Source organism: Protopterus annectens, chromosome 4.part0 (assembly GCF_019279795.1).
Source record: "Protopterus annectens isolate FY-2018-M chromosome 4.part0, PAN1.0, whole genome shotgun sequence".
NCBI lineage: Eukaryota > Metazoa > Chordata > Ceratodontiformes > Protopteridae > Protopterus > Protopterus annectens.
Genome location: NC_056733.1, coordinates 1,996,867,680 through 1,996,889,873, shown reverse-complemented (window position 1 = coordinate 1,996,889,873; position 22,194 = coordinate 1,996,867,680). Strand labels below are relative to the sequence as shown.

General features: G+C 40.8%; 1 protein-coding gene across 2 annotated transcripts in view; it reads right to left on the bottom strand.

Moving 5' to 3' along the window:
* Positions 1-636: 636 nt before the first annotated feature.
* LOC122800094 (serotransferrin-A-like) overlaps positions 637-22,194 on the bottom strand; it is a 653,725-nt gene continuing 632,167 nt past the window's right edge. For both annotated transcript variants that reach the window (XM_044069618.1, XM_044069619.1), the window contains exon 17: positions 637-825. In XM_044069618.1, coding sequence (XP_043925553.1) covers positions 788-825 — 38 coding nt within the window. In that variant the 3' untranslated portion in view covers positions 637-787. The remainder of the gene's footprint in view (positions 826-22,194) is intronic.

Below are 22,194 nucleotides of genomic sequence, written 5' to 3'. Positions count from 1 at the left end.
CATGTCCCCATAAATAAGGGTATTGCTGAACCAATCCGTGTGTCGGTACATAGTTTACAGCTATTGCCTTTGTTTTATCTTCATTAATTTTGTATGCTGAAAAGACTGAAAATGCTCCGCAACATTGAAATATCCTTTTCTGGTTTTATTAGGTGTAAAATAATATCATCTGCAAATAAAGTCAGCTTTTCTTGAGTACCATACTAATTATATCCTTGAATTTCTGAGTCTCTTATTTTCTTTGCCAGTGGATCTTAATATAATGCAAATAACAAAAGGGAAGAGGACACCCCTGCCTGGTTCCTCTTCTCAAATAAAATTTATCAGAGAGGAACCCTTCCCCCTACTCTTTTCAGTAGGCATCATGGTATATTTTGCATCCACCTGAGCTACCACCAACTCAAGTAGGTGGGGCCTCAGTTTAATGTCTCATCCAAAGGACAGCACAATCAGAAGTGCAACATCCTCCTATTGCTGCACTGCAGTGTCAGCAATTTGAAAACTCAATCCCCTGGAGTGAGAATAGAACCCAGAGCTTCCTGCTCGTCCAACACCAAAGGTGGGTGTGCTACCTGTTGAGCCACTGACACTACAGTTATATGAAACTTATCTAAGCACGCATTCACATTTTGTCAATGTTTTTATATTTATTTTTACCACTTCAGAGCAGCACATTTAAAATATTTTAACAGTAAATTCACATATCTTAACAGGAAATCTCTTATTTGTGCAGCATGTTAGGTACTTGATTAACACAGAAGTGAAACATAAATGAAATGTGCAGGTCCTATGGGCATCTGTGAAACTGGCAGATCTTCTGCAGGTCTAAATGAAGGAAAAAGACACAAAATGTTAGGAGTCTGTAGACTGTTATTTAACACTATTTCATCTTTAGTTTATGCATAAGAAGATTGCAAACTAAATCTGCATTTAAATTATATAATTAATAAGCCTACATAGTTTTGGTAATTGTCAGTGTTTAATTCCATGGCAAAACTCAGCTTAGATTATAACAAGTTTAGGCAAAACTTGTACATGTCTTATTCATTATATATATATATATATATATATATATATATATATATATATATATACACACACACACACACACACACACACACACACACACACACACACACACACACACACACACACACGGGTCTACTTTAGAAGACTGAAATACCACATACCCAACCTCCACAACACTGAGACGACTTCAGCCACAACTACATTTCACCAACCTCTTGGAACACCGACTTACAATTCGAGGTAAGTAACCACTTAGCCACCATGTTGAATTCTACCCCTTACCCCCACTGTAGTGCGATCTTGGAGTTGGTATATTTAGTTTTGTGTGTGTGTGTGTGTCTGTGTGTGTGGAGAGGGGTGTTGGTGGGGGGTGGCACAGCCCCCCACATGTTTGAGTTTAATTTGCTTCAGTTTTAATTTATTTTTTAGTGCGGCCACATGGTTACGTACCTGGAGTTGTAACTTGGTGTTCCGGGAGATCAGTGAAATGCGGTTGCCGGTGAATTCATCTCAGTATCATGGAAGTCAGGTATGTGGTATTTTGGTCTTCTAAAGTAGACCCATGTATACATATACACATTCATTATACACACATAGCTGACTGTTAGCTTCCCATACAAATTATGTTGGTAATACAGAGTATACTCTTAAGAATCAAAACTCCTTTGGGTGATTACTACTGCACCGAAAGATCCTACAATATTTGTGAACTTCTGTATCACAGATTAGGACATATTTTACCTGAGCAATAAGCCATGATAGAAGATGGAGTTACAAAAGAATTTGTTTCTCAGCTGGTAAAGTTTAGTCCTGAGGGTGAAGCCAGAGAGACAAAATACTCTAGCCATGACATTGTAGATGCTACCATATACTAAGTCACGCATTAACGTGATTATATTGTGGCCTAGGTGATGCATTTAGTGTTTTTTTTTTTAGGCGTACATTTTTTAAAGAATCAAAAAGGAAGTGCCAGCTACTCTTAGCAGGTGGCAGATGTCAGTATTTTTCTTTCTTTGCAAGTTTTGTCACATTGTTTTGATGTTTAAAAATTACCTTTATTCATTTTTTGAGTATTTTAAGAAACAGTGAGGCAGCATTAGAAGTTACTGGCAAGAAAGTATGTTTTTGATGACAAGAGTAAAGAATTAAATGTTTAAAAATAAAAATTAATGAGTTGTGTAACTTTACTTATGATGTAAGGTAGAATTCAATAAAGCCTACATGGATTAATTTTCCATGTAGGCATAGTGGCACAGAGCTTACATGGAAGTAAGCAGATAAAAACAAAACCAAAGCCCCAGACAAAGGATACGGCTCACAGCTATAGAACGAAAGTTGGATATTAAGCTGTCGTGTGATCCAGTAAACGGAGCTGAGGGGCCTGCATGAGTGTGCGAACACGGAAGTGTCTGTGGCATGCAAATCACCTCATAAGCAGGTAAACTGCATGCAAATGAGGGTGCTGGAGTGATCCAGCAAGCAGATAGGTAGTCCTGCAGACCCCGTGTTGATGTCTGAAGTGGACACGGAAAATGTCCGTGTACATGAAATGAAAAAGTGAACAGGGGCTGTAAAAGGCATGTTAGAATGTCAGAAATAGCATAGCAGACACAGATATGTGCAAAACTATGCCATGTGTGTCTAAAAGTAATGAAAAATAATTTAAAATAATTTTTTTAATACCCATATTATGTTTGGGCAGTGCTCAGCAGTGTGCAAACATTCTGTTATGCAAAAAAACAAAATTAAAAGTGTAAAAAAAAAAAATAAAATATGTGACAATAATGCATTATAGGGCTTTACATGGAGTATGTACAATGGTAGATGTCTGTGGTTGCTATGGAGGCAGGTCCTGGAATAGTGTAGTTTCTCAGTTGTGTGCATTGATCTCTATGCAAATGAGCTGGTGTTACTGAATAGCAAAAATGGGTATCCGTGCCCAGAGATCACATCCATGTAGCCCTAGAACCATGTTGGTGTCCACATAAAAGGTAGCTAACATCAAAAGGGGGTGTGTCTCTATTTCTTTAAGCAAATTGGGGTATAGCAGCACCCGTTTGATCGCCACACCACTGAGCTGAGCAGGGTGTGTGTGTCCAGTGCTGGTAAGCTTTGTTTAGCATCAGACCATGTGTTTAAGCTGGTTTGAGTGTGTTTGCACGGCACACCACTGTGCTTAGTGTGCCTGTTCATGGGGTATGTCTGTTGACTGCTGAGCATTGTTTATACCTGTGGCACAGGTTTCTGGGCTGCACCACAGTGCTTAGCAAGGAACGCTGTAAAAAAAAGAAGAAAAAAAAGAAATTGGCTGAGAAAGCCAATCATATATATAAATTACTGATTACTCCTGTTCAACCTAAACTGGGCCATTCCACCTCCTCAGTGATATAGTTGGCAGGTGAAATGCATTATAGTTAGCCAATTACACAGGCTGCATCTGAAGCAAAGCACTATAACGTATGCATACACCCTAAAATCAGATTTTCCCCCATATGCTGCACCACTGGAGTACAGACTTGGGAATTTTAACTGAGAGAATGCTAGGGGCTGCTGCAGCTCTGCTACATCTGTTTGTGCTAGATGCTGAGGTCAGTGCTGATGCTGTTGCTGCAATAGGCCTAGACTGAGAAGGAGAAGAGTGTTCAGGAGACTGAGAAGGAGAACAGTGTTCAGGCCCAGGGTAACCTTCTAGGAGCTACATCAGCTGGAGATTGCAGAGCACTACAAGGTGGACAGGGGCATACTACAATAACTAACCAGGCTCTGCCACTCTCAACTCAGACCCAGAACTAACAGGGAGGAACTCATCCCAGTAGAAACAAAGGGATGTGTAGCCCTTAGGATACAAGTTACAGGTACTTTTCAAAGACCAACTGGGGACATGATGGGATCTCACAGGCATTAGCATCCAGGGTACTCCACCAGTTCCTGGATGTCATGCAAACGCATTCCAGTGAGCACATTTATTTACCCCACACCCCTGAGGATAGGGCCAGCAGTATGCATCTTTTCTACCAAGTGCCATAGACTGCACTCATGTCCATATCAAAGCACTGCCCAGTGAGGAGGGTACAGTATATGTCAACCGCAAGGGGTATCACTCCATCAACTGCCAGGTTGTATGCAATGCCCAGGGCATTATCATGAATGTGTGTGCTGGCAGTCCTGGCAGTTATCACAACTCCCATATCTGGCACACATCACAGCTGTACCAGATGTTTGCCAGGGGGGACATCCCGTACAGCCATCTTCTGAGGGATGCTGGCTATGCACTGGAACCGTGGATGATGACACCCATCAGAAATGCACACACACCTACCTTAGAACGCCATAATGAGGCACATGCACAAACTTTGAACATCATAGAGTGTGTGCTTGGGCTGCTCAAGTCACGTTTCTGGTGCCTTGATATATCCGGTGGAGCCCTTCAGTAATCTCCAGCTACATGTGCACAGATGTTCACAGTATGTGCCATGCTAAACAATATGATCCTGTGGAAACAGTTGCAGCAGGATAATCACAGGGAAGGGACATGCAGCCCCCCACCAGTGCCTAGGTCCACACTGCCACACCCACAGGGGGACTCAGAGGAGGAACCCCTTCAATCTGCCCCTGCAGGTAGATGTAGGTGTGCCCAGTATAGCTTGGTCTTGGCCAAGAGGCAACACATAGCACATGCACTTGACAACCTAGGGTCCTAGGGACTGACACCTTACTCTGACTTGTATACATAGTAAAAAGGATGCCAGCCAGAACACACAACCTGTACCTAGCTATGTACTGGCTGTGTACTGCATGCATCAGACAGTCAGCCCTGAAACACAGGTCTCTCAACTGCTGAGTTCACAAGGTAAGTCACTCTCCTATACAACAAATGTTAGGGGCACTAAACTATGGTAGGATATGTATGGACCTGCTGCATATATTCAAAGGAATAGAGTGGGCTACTGGGATACTTACAGAGAACTAACAGCTACCTGAGACAACAGGTACCCCGTCCAATACTGAGTGCCCCATAATATGCATTAGGCCACATGGCTGGAAATGTCACTGCATTATACAAAGGAAATGCCAAACAGTGGAGTCATAGGACAGATGCACAACTCTCAATGCCAGAGTCCCCTACCACCACCACATCAGTGTTCCCATACCACTGCAGTAACAGTATGCTTGCATGGATATAGCAGCAGACCACACAATTCCAGGGCTGTCACAAAGAACATGGCCATATGTTCTATTTTCCACAAAATGCATGCTGTTGATAGTGTGAGGAATTAAACCACACTTTCTGATGGCTGCTATGGCTCACTGGGCTAAGGACATTATCATGGCTGATGGTGTTGATGGTTCAAAACTGGCTGAATCTACAAGATTTGCATGTGAATTACTCCTAAGGTAGGAGTCCCACAGACTGTCAAAGTGCCACAATCTGTTACTGCAAGAAAGCTGGACAAAGCCAGAGAAAATGGGGGGACAGAGGACCAAACCTACAGACATTATACATGTTCTGAATAACCTAGAAGGTGGCTAATATAACAGCAGATTGCAACACGTCAGATTAGCAGCAGGATGTAAAGGCCATCACTCAACTGTTTCAGTACTTACAACAATTCAATGGACTACATTTGGTAGTATATTACTGGATAAACACAACTGTATGAGGAGCAGAGCAGACATATGGGGCAGAATGCTGGACATTCTGCAAAAACATGTACATTGAGAGGTGTGAAGACTGTCCCCTGTGTGTGGTGTTACATCATGTACGACAGTCACATCATACAGTATCTCTCAACCATTTAGAGCAGGAAATCTGGACAAAGCCATGAACAATAGTAGGACAAAGGCCCAAATATAAGGAGAAAGATTAACTATTGGCCAGGCAAATGTGGAAAGTTCAAAGAATAACAGGTTGTGCATTAGCATTAATGTCCTGATGTGTATGGAGTCAGTAACTCAAATGTCTGACATCATTTCCCAATGTTCATTCTATAATGATTTGCCACTAATGTACCAGAAAATCACAGTGCTATGTAAAACGTACAAAAATATGACACAAAACTCTGTACATTCTATTACAATCTGTACAGTTGATAGGTATGTGTCATATATTACGTTCAGCAAACAGCCGGGGAATGCCTTGGACAAATTATCAGGGAGGTGCTGGACTGTTGAATCAGGTGCAGCACCCAACTGGCTGCAGCACACAAAATCCAGGACTGGAGTACAGGTAAGTCTGGCCTGGAGTCACCTTGTAAGTACTGACAGTCACATTGGGCATGCTCCTACACTTAGCTAACTTGAGCCCATGTCTGATGTCTCATCTGCTATGTGAAAATATGTCTGTGCATACAGACAGCTATGTATATGTATCTGTTTCTCCATATCCTCCTCACACACAATTACCCTATCAGTATGTGGCACACAAATACACACACACGTGTGTGTGTGTGTGTGTGTGTGTGTGTGTGTGTGTGTGTTTGTGTGTGTGTATATGTATATATATATATATATATATATAGCTAAATACATGTGTAGACTAATTTAGAATCTCCACATATATCTACCTAACACAGTTACATAATGCACACACACAGCTACAGTTAGGTTGACATCATGTTATATATATATATATATATATATATATATATATATATATATATATATAGACATTTAAGTGTATATATATATATATATATATATATATATATATATACACACACACACACACACACACACACACACACACACACACACACACACACACACACACACACACACACACACACACACATATGTGCATATGTGTTTGTGTGTGGTACTGTACAAATATCTCCACGTACATGCAGAATGCTGGTGTTATCTGCACCTACACACACAACAGTTGTCTGATGGTAACAGGCCAAGGCCACATAATGACAGAATAGAGTCACCCACAGAACCCTGTGCCTGTGGAATGTCACCCTGTAGATAGACAATGGTGAGCAGGTGGTGTAATTTGTAATGTTTGCAGGACTTGGACAGGCCATTTTGTCACTGGCCAACTGTCTGCCTACCAAACTTCAACTGACCAGACATGGCAATACTGGTAACTGTACATAAATAGCAGGGGTATTAACAGGTATCCCACTGCTAGGACACTAAATACAACAACAGCATCAAGCAGGGTCACCCAGCAGGCCACACATGCTGAGTAATACAAGGCCACTTTGTGTAGTCCACAAGTACTGTGGCTGCATCCACATGTACAAGAGCTATAACCTGTGGCATATGCAATAAGTACTGTGAGCTATAGTGTGTAATAGTAGGTAGGTAGGGGTTCTAATCTCACATCAGCCACCTTGTGTGCATGTGTGTGTGTCTGTGTATATATATCCCCTACTGCAGTACAGACATATCATTCTGGCCTATATCTGTGCAATGGTTATTCATTTTATGGTCTTATGACTACTTGGCAGCCTCTCCATTGTCCTCCTGTACAAGGCCTACTGGTGTCATCCTCCTTAATAGCACTGGCTGACAATCTAATAATAGATAAGCTCCATGGCGCATGCAATAAGCACTTTGTGCTATAGTGTATACTACTAGATATGTAGGGGTTCTAATCCCATAACAGGCAACTGTGTGTGTGTGTGTGTGTGTGTGTGTGTGTGTGTGTGTGTGTGTGTGTGTGTGTGTGTGTGTGTGTATGTGTGTGTAAATATATCCCCTTGCAGCAGCGAGGACATGCCTGTATGGCCTATCTTTGGGCAATGGTTATACATTTTAAGGCCCTGTGACTACTTGCCAGCCTCTCCATTGTTCTCCTTTACATGGCCTGCTGATGTCATCCACCTTAACAGCACTGGCTGACAATTTAATAAGAGATAAGCTCTGTGACGCATGTGATAAGTACTTTGTTCTTTAGTGTGTACTACTAGATAGGTAGTGGTTCTAATCTCGCATAAGCCAGGTGTGTGTATGTACAAATATATTCCCTTGAAGCAGTATGCATATGGCCTATTTATGTGTAATGGTCATGAATTTTAGTGGACCAACTGCTGGAATCCAAACAGAAAATGACCAGAACCAGTTCACAACTGTTTTATTACAGGAGTTAAGTGCTTTTGTGTGTATATAACATACACTTCAGAAAAAAAAAAATTCACAAAAATTCAGTTTAAATAACCCACCAATAAAATCACAAGACCCAGCAACACACCTACCAATTCTAATATTAAAGGCTACTTGCTCATAAAATAAAATACATAAAATCTATACAAATATATACTAAGAAAAAAACTTAACCTAATGTTTCCCTAATGTATACAACATAATGACAGATTAAATATAGTGAGGCATAAATCTTAAAACACAAGCTACAGATAAAGACCATTCAAACCTAGGGGAGAGGTGGCATTTAATTTCAGTTGCCAACACAACTCCCTCCGTTTTACCATGTCACACCACGGTCCCCCAAGTAAATTCTGCTGTATGGTGTTGATACCAAAAAAAAAAAACATGGTCTGGATGTTTTTCTACATGACAATACAATGCATTAGTATTTCTCCTCTGCTTGATGTCATAAATATGTTCATAAATGCATTCTTTAAAACTACAAATGGTTTTCCCAACATAAAAACTTGGGCACATTTTACATAAGGACACATAAATCACTCCCATTGATTTACAATTACAAAAAAAGTGTGTCCTTACTTTCATACCATTAATAAGCACCTCATGTTTCTCTAAAATGTACTGGCACAAATTGCATGCACCACATTTATAAGTACCCCAAGTCCTTTCACTAATGGTAATATATATCTTGCCATCTGATTCTAACATATTCTTGATTCATTTGGCTTTTCTAGTGACAAATACTGGTTTGGTTCCCAAAATGTCAGATATCCCTTCAAATGCTTGAAAAACAAGACAATTTTGGTTAATAATATTCCAAATGTAACCATATTCTTCAGTAAAAGTGGTAATGAATGAACAACTGTACCCATTATTTGTTTCTCTCTGATAAACCAAAGTTTTGTTAGCTAACAAAATGGGAATCACCTCCTTCTGCTGTCTCTACTGAAGGACTTCCCTCCATATTAAATCAACTAAATCCGGGGGGGGGGGGGGTAACCTCTAGTTGTAAACATCCCTTTCAAATTTACACATTCTTTAAAAAACATTTCTTCACTAGAAATCACATGGCTAGCCTTATATATTGCCCCAATTTGAGCAGTTGGTTCAGTGTTTTTTGTCATTTTTGTGTTGCTTAGGTTCTCAGTTTCTCATGCATTTTACTGGCCCTAAATAGCCCACATCTACCTAGGCATAACTGCTATCTGCCACTACCTATATTTGTATGTATGAAATTCCCAGGTGACACCTATCAAGGGTAGGAGACCTTGTCATAGGGTATGCATGCATGATTACACTGATTGCCCCATTATCCCTGACACACTATTTGACATATATGCACCTAGGTAACCATGCATGTATACAGCTGTATGTTGCCAATGTCATATTTCTGCTGTGCTGCCATGCCATTCCATGCCACTAAGTCTCCAAAGCTTAGCCACTCAGCCCCCTGGAACAGAAACATACACAGTTCTGTGAGACGCCATTCTGTAACACTACCACCAGTCTAACATCATGCAACAAAGATACACAAAGTTTGATGTGTAGTAATGACACATGCCAGCATACAGCACCTGTCATGCCCACAACACCTGCCATAGCATAACAATGCCACACTACACAACTACATGTAAAGTAATATAGTCACCATGTGCATCAGACATATTTGCATGTCCCTGCATCTATCGCATAGATGGCAGGGATGTGGCACAGGTATCATCACATGCACAGGGTGTGGTGTGGCAGTGCCAGTGGCCTAGGCTGTGCCAAACAGTTGACAGCATGTGTGTGAGTCAGGAAGGGGTGCTAGTTAGATGGGCCATGGAGAGGTACTGTGTGTGTCTGTTGGTGACCTGCATGTGACTGTGATGTTTGATGGTGTGCATGTACACAGTCAAGCCCAGTGCTAGCCCTACACATATTTATGTTGGACAGCTGTGAACTATACATGGCAGAGTGGACAGTTCACCATCTCTGGCCAGGAACACGGAAACTGGCTATGCAGGAGTGGCACTGGCACCGCTATCCCCAGGATCAGATGCAGTGCTGGTAGCTGAAGGTGACTGCTGTCTGCTGAGCCCATTTCCCCCTTGAGACTGCCCAGGACCATGTGCCCATGGCTTGCCATGTTGTGGTGTGGACAGTGCACTTTCTTGTGTAGTGCTGGAGGTACTGCCACCAACCATGGGAGCTTGAGTGTGCACAGCCATGTGGAGTCTCAGCAGATGGTGTCCACATGTCCAACGCCCTACTCCAACCAGATGTTCCAGCACAGACAATTCCGGTGAATGACTGACACTGTCTCAGCCCACCATCTGTCAACTACATCAGTGAAACAATCCATGGCGTCACTAATATGGTGGAGGCGGTCACTGATGTCAGACTGTGCTGCATCCATAATCCTGAGCATCCATCTGGTGTTGCATTGAGAACATGTCTGTGTCTCCATGATGGACTAAAACATGTGGTGAAAGACCCATGATGTGACACCTTGGACAGGTGGTGGATAGACAGCAGTCTTCCTTCGAGCACCCTGTCAATCTGCCTGTGTGGGAATTCACCAGCTATCTGGCTATGGCCAGTGTCTACACTCAATGATGCCACAGTTGCCAAACTGTCCTGTTGAATGTCACCACCGTCTGACTGTCTGATATCTGTGGCCTTGGCGCACTGGGTATGTGTGGGTATACTGACTGTGCGGGGACAATGGGGAGGAAGTGGGATGTCAACCTCTGGGACAGATTCAGCCCCCAACAAGCACACCTGTGGCTCACTATGACCACCATCATCATTAGAGTCCGATGAGACACTGACATCAGGTTGTGAGGGGGACAGATGCCAACCCCTACGTTCACCTGTGAGGAGGAAGACAAAATCAGTGCATTACTACCTTCACTATTATGTATGGTAATGCACACAGACACATGCAGAATAGGAGCCACAACTGCATTACACATCCCACATCATATTTCTGATCCAATGCACAACATACACACACACAACATACACAGACAAGACAGGCCCTTTATAACATGCACTGCAGCTATATCTGATTAACATTGCCAGTACAATACACCCATGAGATAAGCAATATGACAGTGTATCTGATAGATGTACACCTAAAACCCAGTGCACCTTTCTTGAGCATAATATGCCAGTGCAGTACCAGTGCCTTAGGTATGTACCATCTCCCTATTGTGTGTGAACAGGCATCTTGGAGTGATTGACTCCTGTATAGCAGACTGCATAGTCCTTCGTAACAATAAGTGCAAATTGCGTTAATGTTCCTGCAAATAACTGTGAATACCCATTCTATGAATTTCAGTTAACTGCTCTGAAATGGAACATACAACTATTCTACTCTGGCTAAGCATAACAGTTGTGCCTAGGGCAACATGGCAGCCCTTAGCATTCTTAGGGTATATACGATCTGTCAGACAACAGTACCACACTTACCAGGTACAGGGTCTCGGACTCCTGCCACACCTGATGTACCTATGAAAATGTGAGGGAGAGGTATTGTCAGCAATATGTTGCATTGTTACAAGGTAATATGTGGTATATCCACATGTACAGTAGCTAATGTGTTACTGCTTACATTGCTGACATTCTGAGTATGTGTGCACAACTGTGCAGATAGACTTGCCACCTTGTACTAGTATGCAGAGCCTGTCACAATGACTGATACAATATTACACTGATGAACACAGTAAGCTTACCTGGATGCTCCTCTGATGTGAACACTGTGGCACCGGCCTCCAGGATGTATGGGGTGATGGATGGCTGGGAGCTGGTGGCTGATCCCAAGTTCACCAGGAATTCCTCTCTGGCTGAAAGTGGTTATACTGTTGCAGGCCCTCCACCAGTGGCAGCACGATCCCTGGCCACAGCAGCTGCCCTTTGCCGTGCAGCATTGACCATATCTGTGGCTCGGTGTCAGACATGCTTGTAGGTCCTGTCTTGCTGGCCAATTTGGTTCACTGCTGTGATGAGGTCAGCCCACAGTGCTGCACATTGGTCACAATTCTGGTGACTCCTGGACATCAGAATGTGATGATGCAGTCTGAGGCCATCCAGTATAACAATTTTTTCTGTGGCTGTAAATGCTGGGTGTCTCCTGTGAGACATCGTTGCTGAAAGGCAAGAAGGGAACACATCACAGGACAAGATACATGGACATCCACTATGTACAAACCCTGCACAACTAAAATGGGCTGCACTATCCACCGCTCCCTCACACATCATACTCTGAAGTCTATTAACACAATACATGTGTGGCTATCACCATGATAGTACAATAATGGTTATGTCCCTGTGTGCCTTGGCAGAGTCTGCTGTATGTTTCTACAACCATCACTGCAGTCTACTGTGGTGTGTCCCCTATGGGCAAAGTCTCACTATGATGTCATACAGCCACTGTCAGACAAATAGCTGTGTGCTATTATAATAACTATATGGGGACAGTCCAGCAACACCAGTGTGCCACTATGACGGACAGCAATGCAAACCTGCTGTAGTATATCTTCCCTGCAGGCATCATACATCTCCACAACACAGATGTTTGCAGAATGTGAACGTGTGCCTTATATATGTGGTCCTTTTGGCACAAACATGTGGATGTCTGACAAACAGTTGACCAATCATTGATGGTTGTTGTCATAATATAGAGAATCTGGCTGTCAGAATATTGAGACTCTATTCATAGTCTTACTTTGTATTGCCAATATGTACAGTCTGTCACTGAGTTTGGGCTTGTGTTCCCCCACTAATAATGGCTATGACCTGAATTCCTGCTGTAAGGAGCTGACAGGTATATTAGCCATAGTTCTCAAGTAATGAGGTATGAATATCAACAAAAAGTGACCTAGCCTGAGTACACCAGGGACAGTCAGGGACACCTTTATAATGTCTGAACTATTTCTGTGTGACATTGACAGACTGAGAGGAGGTGCATTACAGTACATCATGTGATATTACAGCTGTGTACACTCTTACTTACTGTCAATATGTGTAACTCATAATCCAGTAGCTTTCTTACAGGAGCCGACCATTGTAGGAAGGAGTAACAGAGGTAGAACTGTGATTTGATTCAAAGCAGGGACAGTTAAGAGGCATGCCTTTAGCTGTTGGACAGCAGACACCGACATGTCAATGCCATAGATGTACTACAGGCCTACTGTTGTAATCCCTTTTCCCCGTATCTCCATCCCCCCATCTGCATCCCATTATATGGGCACATGTTTTACATACCTGCTGGAGTGAAGTAATCCTTTTTTGACCAGATCCTCTGCAAAGAGGTTGCTAAACCATAGTATGTCTGAGTAAAGCAACTACAGACCTGTTCCCTATAGGCAGTTGATTGTCTTTGTAGGGAATGCTCATTAACAGGTAATTGCCTCTGCACCAATATGTGGCTCAGACTTGCTAATTGCATCCAAAACAGCTGAGTTGCACTTTCATTAGCCAATGACATGGCACCACAGTGCAATATTTAAAGCCTTCATGTAGGCCTTAGCCTCTTTCTTAGTCTTTGAGATGGACATTAGTGAGGTGTGGAGACTACAGCAGCACAGAGGGTAGGTATAAATACTGTATACTGTTGAAATTTATGTGGTATTACCACAGTTTTGCATGATATGTTTGTCCATTGTCCCATGACATTGTGATTATCTGGCAAGTTCAGTGGTAAACATTGTGGGTTGACGTCAGTAAGGAGAGAGAGACGTGAATATCAGATGTCATCCCATCAGAATATGCATGCTGATGCAGTAGCTGCTATTCTATCAGCTCACTATCTTTGTAGGGGCAAACTGTGAAACATGTCCCTATCACTGGACCTTTGCCCCTCCTCCCCACTCTTTATGTATGTATGGTTTTGTCTGGATCTCTTGTTCTAGGGGGTGTGAGGTATGGTAGGTCTATAGCAGGTAGCTTAACATACAGCTGCGTATGTTCCAGGGTGCAGCTGCTGCTGCAGCCTAGGACACATAGGGGGAGTGTGAACTCTTTGGAGGACAGCAAGCTGCACGTGTAACTGAGGCAGCAGTGTCAGCTGTCTCATCACAGCAGAGCCAGGGTAAGGGTACCCTTTACAGTCAATTTAAGGCATATGCGTAAGATACATCTGTTATGTAACAGTGCCAATCACAGAGTAGTAGGCAGCATAGAGTTTGGCTATACAAATATGTGCAGTGTGTCTCTACCTACAGGCTTTGATTTACAAACATGGGTAGCAGTTAATGCAGTAGCAACCTGTGCGGGTTAAAATTGCATGACTCAGTCATTATTTGCTGTGTTCACAAGAATGTAGTTGACATGCAAAACACTGGATTCGAACCCAGGACTGTGGATGGCAAAATATACTACATGCAAGGCAGTTCACAGACTGAGCTACTGAATAAGTGCTGTAGTAGGTGTATTTGCAAGATATATGTGCTTACATGCAGTCTGTGATGCACATTGTCTCCATCCATCATTATGCGCATGGCTTTTAAAGGCAGTTGTTGTGCAGCAGGGTCCCAGTTATACACATGTACTTTGCCATTGTTGCCTTAGCAGGTGTGTTTAAAGATGTTGCTGATAATAGGGAACAATTACTTGCTATCATACCTCTCAACCTCTTAAAGGAGGAAATCTGGACAAAGGCATAAAAAGTGGAACAAAGGCCCAAAATAGGGACAATATTTAAATATTGCTCTTATAAACTTAGAATGTTGCTAGAATATCAGGTTTTGCATTAAAATGTGTTTTTAGAAGGGCATCAAGTGTGAAACTCAAATGTCTGTCATGATTTTCTAACCTCAATCTTTAAGTCAGTCTCAGGCATCCGCTTTGTACTCCGAGCCCCAGTAACCTCCCTGCATGAGATAGTCTCCATGGCTTTTCACAAGGAGTCCAACCATGACCCTGGACTCCTCAATGCCCCATCACTGTGCCCGAAAGTGTGAACCTTCTCCAGCTCCTGCCATTGTATCCTTCAGGACAGAACTCCAGTGGATTATGGTGTATTCCTGCCTATTGGGCTTAATATAGCCCTTTTCCCTTCCATTACGTGCCATTGGGCAATTTTTAAAAATGCAGCATGTCGCTTGGCACTGCTCAAACCAGCGCAGCTGAGCTGAACACTGCTTAAACTGGCAATGCTTAGCAGTGCTTAGCAGTGTACAAACCAGCTAAGCACAGCCAAGCGGTGCCAAGCACTGCCAAACAGTGCCTAAACAGAGGTTGTTTAAACAGTGCTTACCATGGCTTAGCAAGGCTTAGCAGAGCTTAGCTGACAGCAGCAGATCATGATTTAAAAATAATTGGCATAATTTATATTTTGAACATAATTGCTTAATTTCCCTTCCATGTATTCAAACCCTACACCTATTGCACATAAGACCATAACTCTATCCACTTGCCCACATGGATATGTGGAATGCTGCTATACTTTTACATATACCTATGAGCCATGTTTAAGCACTGATAAGCACCGCACCACACAAACCCAATAAACAATGCTTAAACTTGACCTTTGAATCAAAAATTAAATGCATCTGGTTTCCATTTTTAGATGTCTGGCACATGTCAATTTCTGTGCACTCCACAAGCTTAAAAAAAAGAAAACAAATGAAATACATTGATTTGCACTTGGACAGTGCAGGGGGTGTGTTACTCATCTGTGGACACAGTTAGGGACACACTCCATACAATGATTCAATAACTGTGGTCCACAGCTCTCCCTCAGTAATCCTCCATCATTAATATGCATGGCACCCTACCGAGGGGGAACTGCATACATGGACATGGTAATTTCTGTGTAGGCTCTACACTATGCCTATACAGAATTTATTAAATCTAGGGGGTAGTTTTCTTTTCATTTCAAGATAATGGCAGTTGTAACATTGCAATAATCCAGATGGAGCCATTACAGAATAAGCTCAGATGAGCATTCTGATAGCTGATCAAAAGTTGAGCTTTAACTTAATTTTCATAAACCATGCTAGACTCTCATTCAATCATAGTTCTGCAGCATGTCATTTTACTTCTTCATTAAGGCAGTATTGATAAGTATACCTTAGGAAACAGAACTGTTTAGCAGACATTTTGTTAACTGTCTTTGCTGCATCTTTTATTGTATCTGCACACTATAAGCTTTGCAAATTAAAAAAAATAGCTTGGAATACAAAATATGATAGCAGAAATGAAAAGATGTGTTCCCAGTTACCTGTCTCTTCCCAGCACACCTCTAGAATTTTTTATCTACCTAAGAAAAAATCTTCTGAAGTCTGCTTTGGATACAAGAATACCTCTGCAAACACTTCCAAGCACAAATCCTAAACCTTCTGGACTTTGTTGCATACTTGGGAGCAGAGCCATATCTGGCTCATCTAACACCCAGTGCCACTTCCCAATTTGTCATTCCTCAACTTTAGAAGGAAAAAAAGGTCCACTCTCTAATCTGGTGCTCCTCAGTTTTCTTCTAAGCAGAAGTCTGATGCCCTCTAAAGTGAGAACAAAAAAAGTCTTATTTCTCCTTTTCATAACTTTAAAATCACTTGTGTCAAGCACTACACACAGATGCAGTATCAGCATTTACTTCAGTACTGTCAGTCAGAAATGCTGGTATAGAAATGAATGCTGATACTGCAATCATGCTCCCTAACACTTGGCACCCCTACTCCTAACATAGCTACACTTCTGCTTGGAGGCTGTATAGATGTCCTCCCATTGTTCCGTTTAAATTGCCTTTCCAGTTCCTCTCCTCCATCTTTACTAACATCCACTAATTGATTTGTATAGTTATCATACAATACTTTATATGCCCTACTAATTACCTCTTTTTTAACAGTAGCTTTGGTTCTACACTTGATTAAAACTACCATAGCTGGTCTTTCATTTAGCAGTCCCCAGTCCTTTCTCTTAGCATATGCTCTGATATCAATCTCTAGTAGGGAAGACAGTCTCTAATTTGCAGTCCAAACGTCTGCTTGGTCTCATCCCACTCAATTACCTTTCCCTCTCTAGTTATCTGGTCTCAATAGTTTTGTTTCTTTGCTAATTTTCTCCAGCAAATTCCAAGCTCTTCTTGCCTTAAAAGGGAGGTGTCTTGTCTGATGGCTGAAATCTAGAAACAACAATGAGAGGGCTATTCTGATGAATGTCCATACAGATCACAAACAATATCTGAAGTTATTAATTTCTTCTTTAGAAAGCCCAATATAACAGTAAATTTTAACATTTGGGTTTAGCCAGCTTTCCGTGTCCCATTTTCCCAGTCAGAGTTTCTCCAAATGGTGGCCTTCTTCCTTATGTACTGATATAAGTGGCACAAAGTTCTATTCTATTATATATTCCACATAGTTTAAAATGCTCCTCAGTTCTTTGTGCTTCTGAGTGTTGTTTGTCAATCAGTCATGGTGGACCAGTTTAGGTACACAGTGTCTCTTTTCTCAGTTTTAATGACTTTTGTTATAATTATAATTATAATTAATTAATTAGCAGGTTGAACACAAACTGCTCCACAAGCAAGCAGTCATTTCTGATCAGATTGTGTTTCCATTTATTCTGCAATAGCAAATTCTAGCTTACTGTTAATGTTGCATTTTTCAAAACAATCTGATATTTAGAATTTACCGCCTTTAAGTTATAAAATAGTTGCATGGAAGGGAATAAGTGGTTACAATTTCTGGAGTGAGTTCATCTCTTACTTATGTAAATATAGGTCTTCCTCAATGATCAGTTGTGGGACCTCTATTGTTTTTGCCACTTTTCCAGCTTTAAAGTTTGGTTGTATGCATAAATATGCTGTTGACTGTAATCTCTGACATGTTGTTACTTCTGTTAATTATTATACTAAATGGAACAAAGATCTAGAAGAAAATTCTTCCTGGGTGAACAACACAGGCATTAAGTTTAGTACAGATAAGAATGAAATCAAACTGTGTTTTTTTTGGCAGATCTATTATCAGGTTACCAATTGTTCTAAATAATACATTTTTGGAAGAAGTTATTAATTTTAGGGACCTTAGAATACTGATTTCTTCAAATTTAATGTTTAATAAACATGTTAATCATACTGATGCAAAAGTTATGAGACAGCTTGGATTATTAATAAAAATTATTTATTTAAGAGAAGAGAAATACTTAACATAACTACATAAAACATTAGTTAGATCAGCTTTGGAATATAAATTTTTTTGCATTTATAATAATGGACAATTTGTTAAATTTGAGAAAGTGCAATGGATATTTGCAAACAGGATAAAATCTCTTAAAAGATCTATCTTAATCTGTTAGATGTTTCAAGTTTAATTTATTTACTATTGACTATAGACATATAAGAGATAAGATAATGCTTGGTTATAAGATTTTTAAGGATGAAATGTTACAAGCTATGTTTGATTTTAATATAAACAATAATAATAAAACTCACAAGCATGGTAAATGCATATCTGAGGTTAAAATAAACCATTCTACATTAAGAACAAATGATATAACTCGGGTACTTCCACTTTTATGGATTAGACTTCCTATGAATAAAAGGAAATCTGAATCTTTTGTAACATTCAGAAGTAATCTGGATGTTTGGTCAGCAGGTTATTAATCAACACTTAACTGAATAAGCATTCTTAGAAGGCCTTACAGCCTACATTCTGTATAAATAAATTATATCAGATTCCTAAACCTGTTTCAGTTTAAATCAGACAACTCAAGGAAAAAGGGAACGCAGGGCAACAGGTATTGGAAGTGATGAAAAGGTAAGACTGAAGACAAATTTTGTTTAGAGCTGCAATGCACAGAGAAAGGCTTTGATATACTTAAGCTGAATATCCACTTTGAAAGAAACAGGTGAAGAGTATGATCCAAATGTAGTACAGGTAGAACTGAGATATATAACCTCAAAATGTTCAGTGGCAAGATGATACCATAGTGAATGCAAAGGTTATTATAAAAGTGATAGTGAGAGATGATAAAGTGCAAGTTGAACCTACTTATTACCCTTATTGTGAAATAAACAGCTGCCTTTTATATAGGGTAAGCAGGAGTGGGCAAGTAATCATACACCACTTTCTAGTATCAAAGCCTTACAGAATGTTATGAAACTTAAACATAGTCATGCACTTGGAGGTTACTTATGAGTGGACAAAACTAAAACCTGAGTATTAGTCAGATTTTCTTGGCCTGGATTTATGAAATAAATAGAAACATTCTTTTCACAGGTTCATAGGTTGTTATTAGGCAGTTGACCAGTTAAGCCGTTTTCAGCTTAGCCACTGCAACCCCACTGGTACACCCAAATAGTTCCTCCCCCATCCATAAGGAGGTGAGGCCTGGGGTGAATTTGTACTTTTCCATCCATTCATCTAGGTTTGATATGAAGGTAGTGAGGGATGTGCTTTAGTTTATAGAAAGGAGTTTGTTCTAGGGGTGTGGAATTCATTTGGAGAGATATCGCTCATGTCAGCAGGTCTTCTTTATGTTGTAACAAAAATTTAGAGCGCTTGGTCTTATATTTATGTCTTTATTAGTTTTATGGAAATATTGTAGATCAAGCAGGACAGGGCAGTTTACACCTTTGTAACCCAGGCATGGATCACCATATAGGAGTCTATACAAAACAGAGAAGACAGACAGGGATTTTAAAATTCTGGGTAAAATAAGGAGCTCATACATGAGCTATTTTTGGGTGGCCACAGTTGTGCAGCGGTTAGCGTTGTCACCTCACAGCAAGAGGTTCTCTATTTGATTCTCAGCTGGGGTGCCTTCTGTGCAGAGTCTGCATGTCCTCTCTGTGGTCGAGTGGGTTTCCTCCGGGTGCTCCGGTTTCCTCCCACATCCCAAAGACATGCAGTAGGTGGATTGGATACTCTAAATTGGCCCTAGGTGTGAGTGTGTGCATGTGTGTACCTTCTGTGGAAGGTTGGGCATCGGGCTGGCAACTCGACACTGTAAAACTCCACTGCCAATCATGAGCGGACAGATGATCCGCTGTGGCAACCCCTAACTGGGAAAAGCCAAAAGAAGAAGAAGAAGAAGAAGAAGATACATGTGCTATTTTTGTGAAGAAATACTTTTCTGTTTGATTTAGATGTTCAGTAGGTACATACAGTAGAGTGCAGGAATAATGATCTCTTTCGACCGAGAAGATGTCCTTAGTAATTAGCGGGGTGAGATAAAAGGACTTCCTAATGACCAGAATATGTGTTGGTGAAGGATAGTTTGTTAGTCATGACGGTATCTTGGTCTCTAATAACAGTGTCTTTTTTTAAGGAGAATGTTCTCTCTATTGCAGGTGTGCAAGAGTTCTTGTTTTCCAGACTGTACAGTGCTTCATTTTTGGTTTTCAGCTTTAAACTGTGATCCTGCTTCCAAATATTTGAGTTAGGCCCTCTTGGAGGATCTGTGTGTCCTCTGGGTAGTTGATGTTATCTCCAACCTTGCAGTCATCCATGAACTTTTTCATCCAGTGGCCTTCAATGACATCACAGTGGAACACGCAACCAGCAATGGTCACAAAACAGAGCCCTGTAGTACACCATTTGTGGCAAGTCATTTGAAGGACAGTGTGCCATTACCGCTAATAGGTTGGTATCTGTTGATGAGCCAGTTGGAAATCCAGTGAATTACACACAGATTTATACTGAGTTTGACCAGTTTTTTGGTGATTCCACAATAGGGTATGGTGTTGAAAGCCTTAGCTAAATTGAGATAACTTGTGTGCACAGAGTACACTTTAACTAGTGCATCAATTAGTCTCAAAGAAATCAACTAAGTTTAAGAGGGAATTATTTAAATTTTACAAATCCAAACTGACAGCCTATAGGTTTTCTATAACTTTATTTATGAGGTATGTAATGGTGCAGATGACGTTGATGAAGTTGATAAATCTATAGTTGCTAGATTTCATGGTAGGGTCTCTGTAATGTGGGAGAACTGTTACAGCTGCTCTCAAAGCTTCTGGTATATATATATATATATATATATATATATATATATATATATATATATATATATATATATATATATATATATGTATATGGGTTCCATACACTAGATCGAATTTTCATGAATTCGAAATAGTGCATGGAATGCTCACTGCAGCGAAAGTGCACTTAATCGAAAGTGCACATACGCGAAGTTCAGTACAATGAACGGATGTTGTACTGAACTTCCATGCAGTACTCAAGGACCATAGGGTTAGGGCATGGGTCATAGTAAGGGGATAGCTTTACTAACTATCCCCTTACCCTAACCCGTGCCCTAACCCTAAGGTCTGTGACTATCGCACCATAGTGGAGGACATAGCTTGTTTTGTATGTCCTCCACTGTGCTGTGGTGTTTTTGGTGAAGTGCACTTACGCAAAAGTTCACTTTTGTTAAAGTGAACTTTTGCAGAAGTGAGGCTTCCTATTACAAGTTCGAAGTAGTGAACTTTCGTTCTTGTAATAGGAATCCATATATATATATATATATATATATATATATATATATATATATATATCTCCACTGGGATGCCGGGTTGAATAGTTTAAGGAGGAACTTTGAGAGTGGGTATTTCATTCTGGTCAAGAAACAGTCCTGTATGTTGTCTGGATACATAGAACCAGTGTGTTTATGCTTAGAAAACAGTTTTAGTATTTGTACAGAGGTACTTATTGGTAGGGGGGAATCCTGACTGCATGCTTTCTATTCGGAAGTTGGAGGCAACAGATGTGAAAAGTTGGGGCTGAATTTATTTGTAAGGATGCTGGTTTCAGTGAGCGAAGCCATTACAGATAGGCTTGGTGTGAGGTTGGGTATTATTTCTAAGGTTCTGTATATAATTATAAAGACTGTCCTGTGATTATACTTTGTTGAAACAGCAAGTTTTGTTTGCAATTAGCTCTTCAGGATTTGATATTGTTCATGAGTTCATTGTTAACACTTTTGAGGTTGATTTTAACATATGTGTTTTGTCTTACTCCTTAGTGTAATGAACTTTTTGCATTTGTCTATAGTATCATTCCAGTAGAGCAGTTTACTTCTAAACTTGACATTATATTTGTGGTGAGTAGCTATATAAGCATC